The sequence below is a fragment of the Hyla sarda genome, chromosome 4, assembly GCF_029499605.1.
Source record: "Hyla sarda isolate aHylSar1 chromosome 4, aHylSar1.hap1, whole genome shotgun sequence".
In the NCBI taxonomy this organism is placed as follows: domain Eukaryota; kingdom Metazoa; phylum Chordata; class Amphibia; order Anura; family Hylidae; genus Hyla; species Hyla sarda.
The window spans coordinates 159,597,029-159,617,087 of NC_079192.1; the positions used below are offsets into that span (position 1 = coordinate 159,597,029).

General features: G+C 40.6%; 1 protein-coding gene across 1 annotated transcript; it reads right to left on the minus strand.

Moving 5' to 3' along the window:
• Positions 1 to 1,022: 1,022 nt before the first annotated feature.
• GCNT3 (glucosaminyl (N-acetyl) transferase 3, mucin type) lies at positions 1,023 to 2,342 on the minus strand. Its single transcript, XM_056569284.1, has one exon. The coding sequence runs from the start codon at positions 2,340 to 2,342 to the stop codon at positions 1,023 to 1,025; it is 1,320 nt and encodes a 439-aa protein (XP_056425259.1).
• Positions 2,343 to 20,059: the final 17,717 nt, after the last annotated feature.

Consider the following 20,059-nt stretch of genomic DNA (forward strand, 5'->3'; position numbering starts at 1 on the left):
TAGCAGTAGGTCTCGGGACTGGTGGTCGGAGCACCGCAGATGACGTGCCGCTGGTCACTTATCAAGCTGGCCAGTGCCTTTCTTCCTCCTTCTCTATCCTCCTCTCCTCGGCGCCTTCGTTTCCATGGGCGCACGCACGGGACGTCAGTGACGTCCCGGCATGCGCTATGCCCTGGCGGCCCTGCGTTTTTAAACTTAATGCGGGGCCGCAGGGAGTTAATAGTGATGGGGGGACGGTACAGGACGGGCAAACACTGGCTCTGCTTGGGGCCCCGAGCAATTGCTTGGCTTGCATGTCCTGTTGCGACCTCTCCCGCCGACCCCCCGGGACTGACTCACCGAACCCGTGGGGCTCGATCGAACCCAGGTTAAGAACCACTGCTTTAGGGTGTATATTTAATTGAATCAGTGAAATTTTAAAAAATGGCAAAAAAAGTATAATATTAACAGACATTTTCTTAAAGTGGAGTACCTACAGTATTTTACATAAGGGCACACAGAGGGTTAACCAACTGTTACACATCTACACAATGTGACAGCCACATATACACAATGAAAAACCCTTAGGGTGTGTTCAAACGTGTGCATTTCTGCTGCTGCTGCTGCTGCATATTTTGTTGCCCATTGACTTCAATGGGCTGCAAAATCTGTGACAGCAAACTTGCTAAAGCAGATTTGCTTTAGCAGATTTTGCTGTCCATTGAAGTCAATGGGGAGCGAAAATCTGCAGCAAAAATACGCATGTGTGAATGCACCCTTATAGTATATGCCTTTATGTATGAAAGTTGGACATATCTGATTTAGTGGTTTAACATTACAAAGTTGCTGCATCAGTCTGAGAAAAGCTTTTTTAATCTTCTCTTTTCTTTGGTAAATATAACTTTATGGCTTCTGTTAAATATTGATAGAAATCATATAAATGATCCATAATAAATACTATCTGCTGAACATAAGATAATAAAATAGTTTATAATTCAATATTAAGAAAAGGTGCAATTAATAAATTATTACTTTGATACAAATTACACATTTTTTCCATAGAACAGCTTGTATCTCAAATATTCTTCCAAACACTGGATGGCATGATCATCAACACGTGGATCAAATTTATTAGCAAAGAAATGGTGCTGCTGGACCAACCAGTGCAAATCCCCGGTTCCATATACACATATTTCTCTTCTGTGCTTTCCGGTGCACACAGAATAAGGGGCTCCACGTTCCATGTCCCCTTCAAGACTTTCCCATTTTACTAGTCTGGCCAATGCATTTAAGTCTGACATATCATATTTGATGTGATTCGGTACAGATCCGGGCATTCCGGGTATCCTTTGCAGAGTAGCCCAAATATACTCATCTGGACTATATGTGTCCTTAGCCCATTCTATTAATTCTTTTGCTAAAGAGTTTTCAAACAAGGATTTCACAAAGTCTCTGGTAAGCACTACATAAGCATTGCCACTAAAAATTGGAGTATTTAAGGGTGGCGGATTTTTTTGTATACTGGTCCTCACTGGGTAATTTTTAATTTCATAGTGATATTCCCATCGTATCTTCTTATATGAAGGCGGTATTTCAGACTCCATGCTGTTTTTGCCATTTAAAAGCTTTAATGCTTTAACCATTTCGGCGTTTGTCTTTAAAGGGAAATCTGTTCCACAGGTATTTATAAGATACTTCCAGTCTACATTGCTGTTCAACAAGTCCTCCATGCAATATAGATCAGCTTGGACACGAGACCAAGAGGCATAGATTACAGATTCCCGTTTAGATGACACGAATACATTGGGGAAACATGACGCTATGGCTTTTACTGCCTCAAAAAAAGTTTCAGAAGATTTCATGTCGACATGTATGCAGTAGACATTCTGAGGCATGTAAATTGATCGTAAGAGCCTTTCAAACATCTCAATGTCACTATGGATCACCATGGAATAGGCAATGGGATAATTTGTTTCCTCGTCACTAAAACTAAACAGGACATATTTTCTCATCTTTTTAAAATGTGTACAGTCTTTAGTAACTTCCATGTAGTCTCTTTCTGTGGCGAGTACTCTTCTGTTTGCAACAATTAAATTGTCAATGAGAGCGTTCCTTACCTCATCGAGGTCCCCATTGATGATTCTGGAGCAGTTCTTTCTCCCAGAGGCTAAAAGCTTGAACTCATGGTAGTAAAACCTCCTGCAATATTCACTCCTTAAATTACCATTCTGATTATTGTAGTCCAGGTTACAGTCCGTGATAAAAAATACCATTAACATTGTAAAAAACAAAACAGCACTTCCCAAAACAAGAAATTGCTTTGAATTGAGTCTTCGTAGTTTTTTCTGGAATTTAAGAAGCATGTGATTTTCGTCTGGTCTGTGCTTTTGTAGGCGACTGTAAGCTAATGTCTCCTTGTCAAACGTACTTTCTGATAACATCCTAAACTGGCAATCTCTGCAGTTTATCAGTACATTGACTACGAGGCTTGTGAAGTATGAAGAACTGCAAAGATAACTTCATTGACAAAGCGGCCAATTGTTAAGCAGATGAAATTTTACCTATTGTAAAAGACTGGTATATCCAGTTTTGTTAGTTTCCACGCCTTATTCTGATATAAAACACACTGGCTTCTACCCAATAGGGAAGTGGCCTTAAATGTCATATAACCCTTGGTACATACATGAATTAGACTGTGTAACATTTTCTATGTGCAATGGGAATGTCTTGTATTCCTAAGCAAATGGGAAAGAATCGTATGCAATAAATGGCTGCATGTAAAAGGTTTGAAGAGGTGGAAGCCCTAATGTGGGCATATTTTACATTACAAGTAATGTGATACTTTAATTATGTAATTCTATCATTTTTAATAAGCAATGTGAAAACATTGTAAATCTGTTGGTAAAGTTTTAAATTAAGTACAAAAACCTGTCATGCCAGACTCACAGATCCAAAGTAAGCCCTGATGTTTTAATATATGCTTTAAATAAATCTTTATGATAGCATAGATAAAATGGCATGAAAAGAGCAGAGCCTATTCAGCAGACTATTCATAGAATAAAACATATAAAAACAAGGTGGTTATAAGAACAAGGCAATACTAATACAGTAGTAAAGTTGTAATTATGATACTACTACGCCACATTTCACTTTAAAGTAATTTTTTTATTTTGTAGCTCTGTAAAAAATGTTGGTGCTATATAGAGATCATATATACATTTTTTTTAACTGGTATGTTTGAAGTACGTATGTCTCTTATGTGTGGATGTGGGAATATTTTACTCTTATTGTAAAGAGGAGGCCTATGTAGGCTGAAATTACAAGGATGCTTTCAGTTGCAATTATAGCTACTAAATGTGTATGTATGACCTAGATATTACGATTTGTGATTGTTGCATAAGTTTATTGTTAAAATAAATATAGTAGTTGTTCACTGAACGTGTAAGGTGCATTACATCTAGATCCTCGCCCACAGCTCCTCTAGATTCACATATCACCTTGGAGATGGAAACAGGCTGTATCTTGGTGACATTGCACTGAATAACATGGAAACAGGTTTAGCAGTCAGACAGTATGGAGAGAATTCAAGGGTGCACAGAAATCCAAAATCCAGTGCTAATACGTTTTTTTCTTTGCCATAGAGATCCTCTTGACATTTTCAGTCTTTCCCTGTGTAAGTTCCACTCCTGGTTTTAGTTAAAAATGCTGATCAAAATACTGACCAAATACTATGCGTGAACCCAGCTTAAGGATATGCAAAAAGATACCTAACTTTTTCAGTAGTGCATGATGTAGTTATTACAAAAAGAAGTAGAACAAACCACTAGCATTTGAGTAATTCACTGGAATCCAGTCACTAATATCTTTTCTTGTATCCCTGAGAAAGGGATTATAGAGATCTGCCACGGCATCTTACACTGACTGAGTTGTTTAACTGGATTCTCAGTTGTAGTTCAGGTAGTTGAGAAACAGCTGGAGGCTCTCTGTTTGGAAACACACTGCTTTATGGGCACTCTTCCGGGAGGTACCGTTAATGTACTTACCCATTTTTCAAGGTTTTTCTTTTCTTCTCGTTTTACGTCCATATTTGCAGAGACTACATCAGATTCGGTGGAATACTATCCTACAAACCCTTGCTAATCATTTTACCATTAACATTGTAAAAAATACAAAACAGCACTTCCAGAAACTGCCAAGTAATTGCTTTGAAATGAGTCTTCATAGTTTTTCTGGAATTTAAGAAGCATGGTCTGTGATTTTGTATGTGACTGTAAGCTAATGTCTCCTTGTCAAACGTACTTTCTGATAACATCCTAAACTGGCAATCTCTGCAGTTCATCAGTACATTGACTACGAGGCTTGTGAAGTATGAAGAACTGCAAAGATAACTTCATTGATAAAGCGGCCAATTGTTAAGCAGATGAAATGTTGCCTATTGTAAAAGACTGGTATATCCAGTTTTGTTAGTTTCCACGCCTTATTCTGATATAAAACACACTGGCTTCTACCCAATAGGGAAGTGGCCTTAAATGTCATATAACCCTTGGTACATACATGAATTAGACTGTGTAACATTTTCTATGTGCAATGAGAATGTCTTGTATTCCTAAGCAAATGGGAAAGAATCGTATGCAATAAATGGCTGCATGTAAAAGGTTTGAAGAGGTGGAAGCCCTAATGTGGGCATATTTTGCATTACAAGTAATGTGATACTTTGATTATGTAATTCTATAATCTTTATTAAGCAATGTGAAAATATTCCCCCCCCCCAAATATTTTTTTTTGTTAATCTGTTGTTAAAGTTTTAGATTAAGAAATAAAAAAACCTGTCACGCCAGACTCACAGATCCAAAGTAAGCCCTGATATTTTAATATATGCTTTAAATAAATCTTTATGATAGCATAGATAAAATGGCATGAAAAGAGCAGAGCCTATTCAGCAGACTGTTCATAGAATAAAACATATAAAAACAAGGCGGTTATAATAACAAGGCAATACTAATACAGTAGTAAAGTTGTGATTATGATACTAGTACGTCACACTTCACTTTAAAGTAAATTTTTTCTTTTATAGCTCTGTAAAAAATGTTGTTGCTATATAGAGATCATTATGTGGTGTCCCGGTACCATATTGCATACCATATCTTGTATTGTGGTCCCCAAAGTCAGAGTAACTATGCTCAGGTAGGGTCCCCCAGGTGGGACAGCCCCTAGTCGCCTCTCTTCTATTCTAATTCTGTGATGTTTATATGTACATACAGTATTTAATAATAATGTGTATATTTAATATAATGTATAGTATGCTTACCTTGTTAGCGTCGCAGGACCTTCGGTCATGCGACTATGTTAATTCCTCTATGGTATGTTAGAGGACTTTTGGAGGTCCTTGGGTCACATGCTACCCATAATTCTATGTAAAGGTGATTGACAGAAGTATTGGACCAATTAGCTCTAGTACAGCCCCTGCCCATATAAGGGACCTGTATCCAATTATCGCTCTCTTGGGTTGCTGCTCTCGTGGATGCCGGGCTAGCAGGACGGATCTGCGCAACTTTCAAAGACACGCTAGGCCAGAAAACCTACCGCACTCAGCCTAAACTAAACCGTGAGTTCTAAACTAATCCCCGCTAAAGCTAGCGTGACTACTGGACCGCAACTAAATCCCCTAAATCCAGTGGAACAGCGCATATCAGTCTATGGACTCTAAGATGCTTAAGGTCCCAACCACTGTCATTCTCTGAGAGCCTTTGCATGTATAGAGACTGTTCCTGTTATGAAGCTTGCATAAAATCTTCAGTAAAAGTTCCAACTCTTTTCAGCAAACTCTCCGGTTGTGGACATTCAATTATTGCATACCTCCCTATTGCTCTTGGGAAGGGTGGCAGTGGGACAAGCATTACAGAGGAGCCCTCATCCTGGCATCACAAATAGAAAGGGTTAAAAAAGACACCCTTTAGTCACCGCACAGCTACACCCCATATACCCTACTCCCCCAGGCTATCACAATTATATATATATATATATATATATATATATATATATATATATATATATATATATATATAAATTAAACTGGTATGTTTGAAGTACGTATGTCTCTTATGTGTGGATGTGGGAATATTTTACTCTTATTGTAAAAAGGAGGCCTATGTAGGCTGAAATTACAAGGATGCTTTCAGTTGCAATTATAGCTACTAAATGTGTATGTATGACCTAGATATTACGATTTATGATTGTTGCATAAGTTTATTGTTAAAATAAATAGAGTAGTTGTTCACTGAACGTGTAAGGTGCATTACATCTAGATCCTCGCCCACAGCTCCTCTAGATTCACATATCACCTTGGAGATGGAAACAGGCTGTATCTTGGTGACATTGCACTGAATAACATGGAAACAGGTTTAGCAGTCAGACAGTATGGAGAGAATTCAAGGGTGCACAGAAATCCAAAATCCAGTGCTAATACGTTTTTTTCTTTGCCATAGAGAACCTCTTGACATTTTCAGTCTTTCCCTGTGTAAGTTCTACTCCTGGTTTTAGTTAAAAATGCTGATCAAAGTACTGACCAAATACTATGCGTGAACTCAGCTTAAGGCTATGCAAAAAGATACCTAACTTTTTCAGTAGTGCATGATGTAGTTATTACAAAAAGAAGTAAAACAAACCACTGTTCTTTAACTATATAAATAGTAAAAAGGTCAAAAATGGTGTTGACTCTTTAAAAAATGATGAAGAAGAAATTATAAACAGGGATCAGGAAAAGCAAATATATTAGACAAATTCTTCTCTACTGTATTCACTGAGGAAAATTAAATGCCAGGTGAAATACAGCGAGATAAGGTAAACTCCCCAGTACAGGTCACCTGTCTAACCCAGGAAGAAGTACAGTGCCACCTACAAAAAATTGAAATAGACAAATCACCAGGTCCAGATGGCATTCACCCCCATGTTCTAAAGGAATTAAGTAATGTAATAGACAGACCCCTATTTTTAATATTCAGGGACTCTATAGTTACAGGGACAGTTCCACAGGACTGGCGCATGGCAAATGTGGTGCCAATATTTAAAAAGGGGACAAAAAGTGGCCCCAGGAATTGTTAGTTTAACCTCTGTTGTATGTAAATTGTTTGAGGGTTTTCTAAGAGATGCTATTTTGGAATATCTTGATAAAAATAGATATATGACTCCATATCAGCATGGGTTTATGAGGGATCAGTCCTGTCAAACTAACCTGATCAGCTTTTATGCGGAGGTGAGCTCCAGACTGGACCAGGGGGAATTGCTGGATGTTGTATATCTGGATTTTTCCAAAGCATTTGATATGGTGCCACATTAAAGGGTAGCTCCCACCATCCCTTTTTTTCCCTCTCTGTCCCTGCCTATTTCCAATCTATCCCTAACCTCCTCCCTGCCTAATTTATTTTTTTTTACAATATAAAAAAAGCAGTTTTGTCTGCCTGGTAGCGTGCTCACTACCAGGCAGACTTCCCCAGCAGGCACCACGCCACTGATGTCTGCAGGGGGGGGACTTCCGCCCTTAGTTCATCTACACAGGGTGCCTCCAGCTGTTTCACCACTACAACTCCCAGCTTGCCCTGACATCTATTGGCTGTCAGGGCATGCTGGGAGTTGTAGTGGGGAAAAACTGGAGGCACCCTGTGTTAAAAACAATACATGGCCGCGGCGCAACCCGAACCCCGCTACCCCTCCCCTGAACCCCGCTACCCCTCCCCTGAGCCCCGCTATCCGAACACCCCCCCCACCTCCCAGACATACCAGGACAGTGAGGAGATGGGCAGGACAGCAGCGACGGGATGCTGGGAGGCGGGGCCGGCGTGCAAGGCCAGGGAGCAGGGGAGCCAATGTGCACTTCTTCTGTTCTCAGCGCTCGCTCCCGCCTGTTTGATTGACAGGCGGGAGCGAGCACCGCAGTGAGTGAATTACGACTCATTGCCAGGCTTCAATGAGTCGAAATTCACTAGTGACGTCACTGCCGAATGCATTCGGCCACTAGGAGGGCGACCCCTAGTGGCCGAATTTAAAAGTGATTTTAAACTGTTTTAAAATCACTTTTTTTAATTAAAGTATATTAGAGATATGTTGTAGTACTTAAGTACTACAACATATCAATTTTTTTAATTTCATGACAGTGCTCATTTAAAGGTTGATGCATAAAATGAGAAGGATTGGTCTGGGGGAGAATGTGTGCAAGTGGGTAAGTAACTGGCTCAGTGATAGGAAACAGAGGGTGGTTATTAACCCCTTAAGGACCCAGGGGTTTTCCGTTCTGGCATTTTTGTTTTTTCCTTCTTACCTTTAAAAAATCATAACTCTTTCAATTTTGTACCTTAAAATCCATATGATCGCTTATTTTCTACTTTGTAATGACGTCAGTCATTTTACCCAAAAATCTACAGCGAATCGGAAAAAAAAATCATTGTGAGACAAAATAAAAAATAAAAAAATGCCATTTTGTAACTTTTGGGGGCTTCCATTTCTACACAGTACATTTTTCGGTAAAAATGACACCTTCTCTTTATTTTGTAGGCCCATGCGTTAAAATGATGCCCTAATTATGTAGGTTTGATTTTGTCGTACTTCTGGAACAAATCATAACTGCATGCAGGAAAATATATACTTTTAAAATTGTCATTTTCTGACCCATATAACTTTTTTATTTTTCAGCGTATGAGGCGATATGAGGGCTCATTTTTTGTGCCGTGATTTGAAGTTTTTAGTGGTACCATTTTTGTATTGATCGGACTTATTGACCGCTTTTTATTCATTTTTTCATGATATAAAAAGGTGACAAAAAATACTCTATTTTGGACTTTGGAATTTGTTTGCGCGTACGCCATTGACTATGTGGTTTAATTAACAATATATTTTTATAATTTGGACATTTCCACATGCGGCGATACCACATATGTTTATTTTAATTTTTATTTACACTGTTTTTTTTAAATTGGGAAACGGGGGGTGATTCAAACTTTTATTAGGGAAGGAGTTAAATGATCTTTATTCACTTTTTTTTAAAACTTTTTTTTTGCATTGTTATAGCTCCCATAGGGGGCTATAACATTGCACACACTGATCTTTTACATTGATCAATGGTTTCTCATAGGAAACCATTGATCAATGATTGTGCCGCTTGACTGCTCATGCCTGGATCTCAGGCACTGAGCAGTCATTCGGCGATCGAATACAAGGAGGCAAGGTAGGGACCCTCCTGCTGTCCTGCAAGCTGTTCGGGATGCCGCGATTTCCCCATGGACATCCCAAACAGCCCCCTGAGCTAACCGGCAATTATGTACTTTCACTTCAGAGTTCATGTTCAAAAGCCGTGTCTAAAGGGTTAATAGCGCGCGGCACCGCGATCAGTGCTAGGCTCTATTAGCTACGTGGCCCCGCTTTATAGAACGGGAGCGGACTCATGACGTACCGGTACATCATGGGTCCTTAAGGGGTTAATGGTACTTATTCTTATTGGGTGACTTTTACTAGTTGGGTACCACAGGGGTCAGTCTTGGGTCCTGTCCTATTAAATATAGTCATTAATGACCTTGTAGAGGGGTTGAATAGTAAAGTAGCATCTTTACAAATGACACTAAACTCTGTAAAGCGGTAAACACTATAGAGGACAGTGCACTGTTACAAATGGATCTGGATAGGTTGGAGGTTTGGGCTGAGAAGTGGTAGATGAGGTTCAACACTGATAAATGTAAGGTAATGCACATCGGGAAGAAAAATCCGGGCTGGGATTATGTATTAAATGGGAGAACACTAGGAATGACGGACGTGTATAAGGACTTGGGAGTCTTAGTTAATAGTAAATTTTAGCTGTAGTGAACAGTGTCGGGCAGCTGCTGCAAAGGCAAATAAAATCATGGGGTGCATCAATATGGGCATAGATGCCCATGACAAGGAAATAATTCTACCACTGTACAAATCCCTAGTCAAACCAAACATAGAACACTGTGTACAGTACTGGGCACCAGTGTACAAGAAAGATATAGTGGAGCTGGAGAGGATTCAAAGACGGGCAACCAGGGTAATATAGGGAATGGGAGGACTACAGTACCCAGAAAGATTATCAGAATTATCAGGGTTATTTAGTTTAGAAAAAGGAAGACTTGGGGGCGACCTGATAACTATGTATAAATATATCAGGGGACCTTACAGAGATCTCTCCCATGATCTATTTATACCCAGGACTGTATATATAACAAGGGGGCATCCTCTAAGTTTAGAGGAAAGAAAGTTTCTAAGCCAGCACAGAAGGGGGTTCTTTACTGTAAGAGCAGTGAGACTGTGGAATTCTCTGCCTGAGGAGGTGGTCATGTTGAACTCTATAAAAGAGTTCAAAAGGGGTCTGGATGCATTTTTGCAGAGTAATAACATTACCGATTATGGATTCTAGATCTATATGGACAGAACGTTGATCCAAGGATTTATTCTGACTGCCATATTTGGTGTCGGGAAGGAATTTTTACCTCTAGTATGAGAGTTTTTTGCCTTCCTCTGGATCAACTCAGTAGGGACTCATTAGGGTTATAGGTTGAACTTGATGGACTCTGGTCTTTTTTCAATCTTATGAACTATGTTACTAACATGTAAGTATTTTACTGGAATCCAGTCACTAATATCTTTTATTGTATCCCTGAGAAAGGGATTATAGAAATCTGCCACTGCATCTTACACTGACTGATATGATCATCATGTACTACAGTGGGGATTAAAAGTTTGGGCACCCCAGGTAAAAATTTGTATTAATGTGCATGAAGAAGCCAAGGAAAGATGGAAAAATCTCTAAAAGGCATCAAATTACAGATTAGACATTCTTATAATATGTCCACAAAAGTTAGATTTTATTTCCATCATTTACACTTTCAAAATAACAGAAAACAAAAAAAAATGGTGTCTGCAAAAGTTTGGGCACCCTGCAGAGTTAATATATTGTACTGCCCCCTTTGGCAAGTATCACAGCTTGTAAATGCTTTTTGTAGCCAGCCAAGAATCTTTCAATTCTTGTTTGAGGTATCTTTGCCCATTCTTCCTTACAAAAGTCTTCCAGTTCTTTGAGATTTCTGGGCTGTCTGTCATGCACTGCTCTTTTAAGGTCTAGCCATAGATTTTCAATTATGTTGAGGTCAGGAGATTGTGAAAGCCATGGCAAAACCTTCAGTTTACACCTCTTGATGTAATCCCCCGTGGATTTCGAGGTGTGTTTAGGATCATTATCCATTTGTAGAAGCGATCCTCTCTTTAAGTTCAACTTTTTCACAGATGGCATCAAGTTAGCATCCAAAATTTGCTGACATTTTTTTGAATCCATTTTTCCTTCTACTCGTCAGATGTTCCCTGTAATGCAATGCAACCCAAAAGCATGATTGATCCACCCCCATGCTTAACAGTTGGACAGAGGTTCTTTTCATTAAATTCTGTTCCCCTTCTTCTCCAAACGTACCTTTGCTCATTCCGGCCAAAAAGTTCAATTTTAACCTCATCGGTCCACAGAACTTGTTTCCAAAATGCATCAGGCTTGTCCATATGTTCATTTGCAAAGTTCAAATGCTGATTTTTGTGGTGAGGACGTAGAAGAGGTTTTCTTCTGATGACTCTTCCATGAAGACCATATTTGTACAAGTATCTCTTTATAGTGGAATAGTGTACCACAACTCGAGTGTCTGCCAGATCTTTCTGGAGGGATTGTGCAGTCAAACGTGGGTTTTGAATTGTTTTTCTCACAATTCTGCGAGCTGTTCTGTCTGATATTTTTCTTGGTCTTCCAGATCTTGCTTTAACTTCCACTGTTCCTGATGACTGCCATTTCTTCATTACATTCCGAACAGAGGATATTGACATCTGAAAAGTTTTGCTATCTTCTTATAGCCTTCTCCAGCTTTGTGAGCATCAACTATTTACAGTTTCAGATTTCTAGACAACTGCTTAGAAGAACCCATGGTGCTGATTGTTGGGGCAAGGTCAGATGAGTCTGGGCATTTAAAATCTTTGAGATTGACATCACCTGGTCTTCCCAGATAATGATTGAGAACAATCCATCAAACTGGCAGGTCTAAGCTTTGCAAAGGGGGCAGTGCATGCTATAAATTCTGCAGGGTGCCCAAACTTTTGCACACACCATTATGTTGTTTTCTGTTGTTTTGAAAGTGTAAATGATGGAAATAAAATCTAACTTTTGTTGACATATTATAAGAATGTCTAATCTGTAATTTGATGCCTTTTGGAGATTTTTCCTTCTTTCCTTGGCTTCTTTATGCACATTAATACAAATTTTTACCTGGAGTGCCCAAACTTTTGATCCCCACTGTATGTATGCAGACACATATTTTCCATACTGTCAACATATACATAAAAAATATAAAATACATATAAAAAAGTTAAGGAAGTTAAACAAAAATGATCAGTCTTTTTTAGGTAGAAGCTTATGAGTCTTTGCTTCCTTATGGATGTTATGTTATCTGTACATGCAGGATGCTTTTCGAGAATAATATAATATTACAGGTTATGGAAACTAGATTTATGTCAATAGAATGTTGATCCAGGGACTTATTCTGATTTTCATATTGAAGTTGGAAATAATTTTTTCCTCTGTCATGGGGCAATTGGCATCAGCCTCATGGGGGGATTACCTTCCTCTGGACCAACATAGTAGGGTTTTACATTGAACTCGAAGAACTCTTGTCTTTTTTTCAACCTTCCAGACAGCCTTTGGCTAGCAACAGCGAGCCTCCAATTGTTGCTTAACTGGATTCTTGGTTGAAGTTAAGGTAGTTGAGCAACAGCTGGAGGCTCTCTGTTTGGAAACACACTGCGTTACGGGTGCTCTTCCCAGAGGTGCAGTTAATGTACTAACCCATTTTTCAAGGTTTTTATTTTCTTCTCGTTTCAGGTCCGTATATGCAGAGACTACATCAGATTCGGTGGAATACTACCCTACAAACCCTTGCTAACCGTTTTATCTAAATAGAAAACAATGCTGTTCATCGATGTAGTCCATTGAATTAGACATAGTCCTCTGCATACACGGATCTAAAATGAGAAGAAGAGAAAAACACAAAAATGGGTTATGATCAAGAAGAAGTTTGGTAAGTGTGGTATTGTTCACATTGTTTGTAAGGCATGTTAAAAATCTATAATGTGAACAGACCCTTTGTGTCAGTGTGTTCCCAAACAGGAAGCCTCCAGCTGTTAAACTACAACCCCCATGCTGGCTTGCTGGGAGTTGTCGTTTTGCAACACCTGGAGGCACCCTGGTTGTAGAACACTGCCTTGGAAGACTTCTAAGGCAGGGTTCCCCAACCATTGTTCTACAACCAGGGTGCCTCCAGGTGTTGCAAAACTACAACTCCCAGCATGCCCAACAACCAAAATCTGTTTGAGGAAGCTGAGAGTTGTAGTTTTGCAACAGCTTTAGGTATATTGGTTGGGGAATGCTTACAAGCATTCCAAGGCAATGTACCTTAACCCCTTAAGGACTCAGGGTTTTTCCGTTTTTGCACTTTCGTTTTTTCCTCCTTACCTTTTAAAAATCATAACCCTTTCAATTTTCCACCTAAAAATCCATATTATGGCTTATTTTTTGCGTCGCCAATTCTACTTTGCAGTGACATTAGTCATTTTACCCAAAAATGCACGGCGAAATGGAAAAAAAAATCATTGTGCGACAAAATCGAAAAAAAACGCCATTTTGTAATTTTGGGGGCTTCCGTTTCTACGCAGTGCATATTTCGGTAAAAATTACACCTTATCATTATTCTGTAGGTCCATACGGTTAAAATGATACCCTACTTATATAGGTTTGATTTTGTCGCACTTCTGGAAAAAATCATAACTACATGCAGGAAAATTTATACGTTTAAAAATGTCATCTTCTGACCCCTATAACTTTTTTATTTTTCCACGTACGGGGTGGTATGAGGACTAATTTTTTGCGCTGTGATCTGAAGTTTTTATCGGTATGATTTTTGTTTTGATCGGACTTTTTGATCACTTTTTATTCATTTTTTAATGGTATAAAAAGTGACCAAAATACGCTTTTTTTGACTTTGGAATTTTTTTGCGCGTACTCCATTGACCGTGCGGCTTAATTAATGATATATTTTTATAGTTCGGACATTTACACACGCGGCGATACCACATATGTTTATTTTTTATTTTTTTTACACTGTTTTATTTTTTTTATGGGAAAAGGGGGGTGATTCAAACTTTTATTAGGGAAGGGGTTAAATGACCTTTATTAACACTTTTTTTTACATTTTTTTTGCAGTGTTATAGGTCCCATAGGGACCTATAACACTGCACACACTGATCTCTCATCCTGATCACAGGCGTGTATTAACACGCCTGTGATCAGCATTATCGGCACTTGACTGCTCCTGCCTGGATCTCAGGCACGGAGCAGTCATTCGCCGATCGGACACCGGGGAGGCAGGTAAGGGCCCTCCCGGTGTCCGATCAGCTGTTCGGGACGCCGCGATTTCACCGCGCCGGTCCCGAACAGCCCGACTGAGCAGCCGGGTCACTTTCAGTTTCACTTTAGAAGCGGCGGTCAGCTTTGACCGCCGCTTCTAAAGGGTTAATACCGCACATCGCCGCGATCGGCGATGTGTGGTATTAGCCGCGGGTCCCGGCCGTTGATTAGCGCCGGGACTGACGCAATATGATGCGGGATCGCGGCGCGATCCCGCTTCATATCGCGGGAGCCGGCGCAGGATGTAAATATACGTCCTGCGTCGTTAAGGGGTTAAAGGGGTATTCCAGGAAAAAACTTTTTTTTAATAAATCAACTGGTTCCAGAAAGTTAAACAGATTTTTAAATTACTTCTACTAAAAAATCTTAATCCTTTCAGTACTTATGAGCTTCTGAAGTTAAGGTTGTTCTTTTCTGTCTAAGTAATCTCTGATGACACGTGTCTCGGGAAACGCCCAGTTTAGAAGCGGAAACGTCCAGTTTAGAAGCAAATCCCCATAGCAAACCTCTTCTAAACTGGGCGGTTCCCGAGACACGTGTCATCAGAGATTACTTAGACAGAAAAGAACAACCTAAACTTCAGAAGCTCATAAGTACTGAAAGGATTAAGATTTTTTAATAGAAGTAATTTACCAATCTGTTTAACTTTCTGGAGCCAGTTGATATATATGAAAAAAGTTTTTTCCTGGATAACCCCTTTAAGCTGTTGCAAAACTACAACTCTCAGCATGCTCAAACAGATTTTGGTTGTCTGGGCATGCTGGGAGTTGTAGTTTTGCAACACCTGGAGGCACCCTGGTTGTAGAACAATTGTTGGGGAATGCTGCCTTAGAAGCCTTCCGAGGCAGTGTTCTACAACCAGTGTGCCTCTAGATGTTGCAAAACTACAAATCCCAGCCCTCCCAGACAACCAAAATCTGAGCATGCTGAGAGTTGTAGTTTTGCAACGGTTTGAGGTACATTGGTTGGGGAATGCTGCCTTACAAGCATTTCAAGGCAATGTACCTCAAGCTTTTGAAAAACTAGAACTCTCAGCATTCTCAAAAAGCCTTTGGCTGTCTGGACATGCTAGGAGTTGTAGTTTTGCAACACCTTAAGGCACCCTAGTTGTAGAACACTGCCTTGAAATGCTTGTAAGGCATTGTTCCCCAACCAATGTACCTTAAGCTGTTGCAAAACTACAACTCTCAGCATGCTCCAACAGATTTTGGCTGCCAGGGCATGCCGGGAGTTGTAGTATTGCAACACCTGGAGGCACCCTGGTTGTGGAACACTGCCTTGGAAGCCTTCGTTTTAATGCAGTGTCTTTTACCAAGGTGCCTCTAGATGTTGCAAAACTACAACCCCCAGCATGTCCAGACAGCCAAAATCTGTTGGAGCCAATCTGCCAATAGTCCTCAGTCAAATAAAATTTTGAACTATATTGGACATTATCTAACATAGTGATCAGATCATAAATAATGGAGAAACAGATCTGTCCTATTTTTGAGTCCTTTTGGCTTGGAGCAGTCTAGACGGTAGATCTATAGGATCTCTCGGTTCCTGAATACTCACAGCCAGTCACCGTCAGAGCTCTATACAGTGATATTGAAATCTCTCTGTTCCTACAGCTTATTCTTCTAGCTCAGTATTTTCCAACCAGTGTGTTTCCAACTGTTGCAAAACAACAACTTCCAGCATGCCCGGACAGCCTAAGGCTGTCCGGGCAATGCTGGAAGTTGTAGTTTTGCAACAGCTGGAGGCACTCTGGTAGGGAGACACTACTCTACCTATACAGCCAGGTATTTACTTGCTTCCCCTGCAGGGGTGCACTGGTGACTCATTTTAAGACTGTCTGGAATCACTACCCTTAAATCCTTCTCTTCTGAAGTCTTCACTAACACAAAACTGCCAATACTATACAAATCTCTTTTCCGAAACTATTTGGAAAATTTGAACTGCTGTTTCTACTGGATTAAACAAATTTCCAGTAAATAATGTTGCAGACATCCCCAGGGGTATCAATCCTCCTCAAAAGAAAATGGGCAAACCTTCTATGTCATTCATAGAACACATACAGAACCTTATGGTAAACCGCTTGTAACTATTCTTGTAATCCACCGAACTATCCAGGAATTAAGTCCAATTTTAAGTCACTTATCCATCAGCTTTTTACTTTGAACTGTATCAAAGGTTTTGCTATAATCCAGATAAGCAATTTGCATGGCACCACCTTCATCCATCACTTTTATGACATAGATAAATTGCTCAGATTAGTCTGCCATGATCTGCCCAGTTTTGGGTTGATGACAAAATGACACACGGAGATAAGATGCCTAGTATTTACCATGTTGTTATTTAGATCCATTAATCCCTGAAATGTGGCAGAGCCAAAAAAAAGCACAGTGTGAACTAAAACAAACCTTGTGGAGCTGCAGCAGCAGTTTTTTTTATCAAGGATCTACCAATGGCCCTTAGTCAAATTAAATGTTAAACTATATAGGACATTATCTAACCTATTGATCAGATTATCAATACAGCCTGGTGAATAGGATAAGTTTATAATGCACTGATGAGTAGTAAATGATAAAATATAACTTTTAATAATCCATGTTAAGATCACTCAAAAATACATATAAAACAAGAAAAATAATAGAAAATTTGTTCCAACCGCCATCATAGGTGTTCACACTCGAGGCATAGAGTGCTATAGTCACATGTACCCATATATCTATGTAACAATGTTCATTAAAAGACATCTCATTTGTCCACACACTGCATATAATGATTAGTGATATATAAGTGCACATACAAATAGATCAAGACATCCAGGGACTCTTAGCACGCCTGTATATGGTTCAACATTTCCAGATGCAGTACCAGATTAGCGGCATCTCACATATCCCATGTTAGTATAATCAAAGGGTTAATAAAAAAAATAGTTCATTCCATGCTGGTAATGCATAATATATTTAAAATTATAGTGCATTGTTATACACCTCTGGAGGGACAATTATCTTGTTCCAATCCAAATATAGTATCACAGTGTTGCTATTAGGTAGGTGTGTGTTGTCATGGGGAAAGTATTGGTATGTCCTCATATCACTCCCTCCCATCCATGTATGCATACTTAATTTATTCCATGAAGGTTGCACATTAATGTTAATGTTGCAGATTAATATCACACACTTCTATTGTAGACAATTAGCATACATTCCCAGTATTGTTATCCAGTTCAGAATATTGCACTAGTTTCATATTGATGGAACTACAGATAAATTGCACTTGCCATAGCATGTTAATTTGTAATAAGTCTATGGTTCCATAATGCTAAGGTATAAAAACCTGGTTGCCGTAACTTGCTTCATTTGTGTGAGGATGAGTGAAGCAAGTTACGTCAACCAATAAATCAATAAATAAAAATTGATTTTAATAAGATAACCATAAAACTCATATGTAATGAAAACATCATCAAACCAACAGTACCACAATAAAATCAACAGTCTGTCCAGATCTTACTGGGTGACACCCCAAATGCATGCCCTAAGCAGCAGCATGCACCCCCACCACCGCGGCCTTTTCTAACAATGACTGTAAGTCTAAATTGAAGATATCCAAGCCAATATCAGATATGTGTACCCCATCCAAAGGATACAGCCAGGGTACAAAACCCTCAAAATCAATGTGCTAAAAGAAAACCCTCCTACTTTGGGCATGAACCCCGTCATACCTCTATTTAACCTCCTACGGATGCGGTCTAAAAAGTGGAGACGCCCAGAAGACCAAACCAGTCTAGGAATGATTTCAGAAAACATCAGTATGCCCCACCTCATCCCAACTTCACCCTACACTCCTTGGTACTCTCTCGTTTTTGTTACTTATTGTTATTAGAAACCTCTTGCTATGCTGAAGAGACCCTGCCCTGGGTTAATATATCAGATGTTGTTATTTGCTTAGTACAAGTGTTTTCTTACCCTTAAGAAGTGCAGCTGCGTCTGCCTGTTTCTACAGTGATATGTCTTCTTTTTTGAAATCCAATAAAAACATATTTGACAAAAAGAAAAAATCAGTATGCAAGAACAGAATACTTTATTTAAAACCAGAAATAATTACCGTATATGCCGGCGTATAAGACGACTGGGCGTATAAGACGACCCCCAACTTTTACAGTTAAAATAAAGAGTTTGGGATATACTTGCCGTATAAGACTACCCCTCCAACCGCGATGTACAGTACCTTATAGTTCCCCCACATTAGGTCGGCAGCATGTTCCCCCACATTAGGTCGGCAGCATGTTCCCCCACATTAGGTCGGCAGCATGTTCCCCCACATTAGGTCCGCAGCATGTTCCCCCACATTAGGTCGGCAGCATGTTCCCCCACATTAGGTCGGCAGCATGTTCCCCCACATTAGGTCGGCAGCATGTTCCCCCACATTAGGTCTGCAGCATGTTCCCCCACATTAGGTCGGCAGCATGTTCCCCCACATTAGGTCGGCAGCATGTTCCCCCACATTAGGTCGGCAGCATGTTCCCCCACATTAGGTCGGCAGCTCCCCCACATTAGGTCGACAGCTCCCCCACATTAGGTCGGCAGCTCCCCCACATTAGGTCGGCAGCTCCCCCACATTAGGTCGGCAGCTCCCCCACATTATGTGGGCAGTTCCCCCACATTAGGTCAGCAGCTCCCCCACATTAGGTCGGCAGCTCTCCCCACAGACATACAACTTCCAGCCATATAGAGTGTATGGCTGGAGGCTGTATGTCTGTGTACTGCCCCCCACAGTGTTCCGGTCACCGCTCCTCCGGCCCGGGGTCACAATCTACTGCTATGGCCTATGGACCATAGCAGCAGTCCCGGGACCAGAGAAGCGGTGATCGGAACACTGTAGATGACGCGCCGCCGGTCACTCACCAGGCCCCGGCCGCGCTCGCCCTCCTCCGGTCCTCCTGTGCCTCTATGGTTATACGCACGGGACGTCACTGACGTCCCGTGCGTATAACCATAGAGCGGTGGAGAAGCGCAGAAGGACCGCAGGAGGACCGGAGGAGGACGCGCGGCGGGCGGGGAATGGTAAGTGACCTGTGGACATCCTTATGTCTCGAAAAGATTTTTCGGGACACGGGGATGTCCGGCATAGGAATACTTATGATTATCGGGCCGGCTCCTGTGTGCGGCTGCAGGCGGGGGCCGGCCAGAGCATGTAAAAACTAATTCATGAATGCTAAAAACCAGGGTGCCTCCAGCTGTTGTGAAACTACAACTACCAGCATGCCCGGACAGCCTTTGCCGGTCCGGGCATGCTGGGAGTTGTAGTTTCACAACAGCTGGAGGCACCCTGGTTTTTAAGTATACAGTTATTAGTTTGTACATGCTCTGGCCGGCCCCCGCCTGCAGCCGCACACAGGAGCCGGCCCGATAATCATAAGTATTCCTATGCCGGACCAAAATACCCGGCGTATAAGACGACCCCCGACTTTTCAGAAGAAAATTCGGGGTTAAAAAGTCGTCTTATACGCCAGGATATACGGTATTTAAAATCCTGAAACAGGAGGAAGGTTTTAGATTTGCCTAAATCATTGCCGCCTGCATGCATCAACAGCCGGCC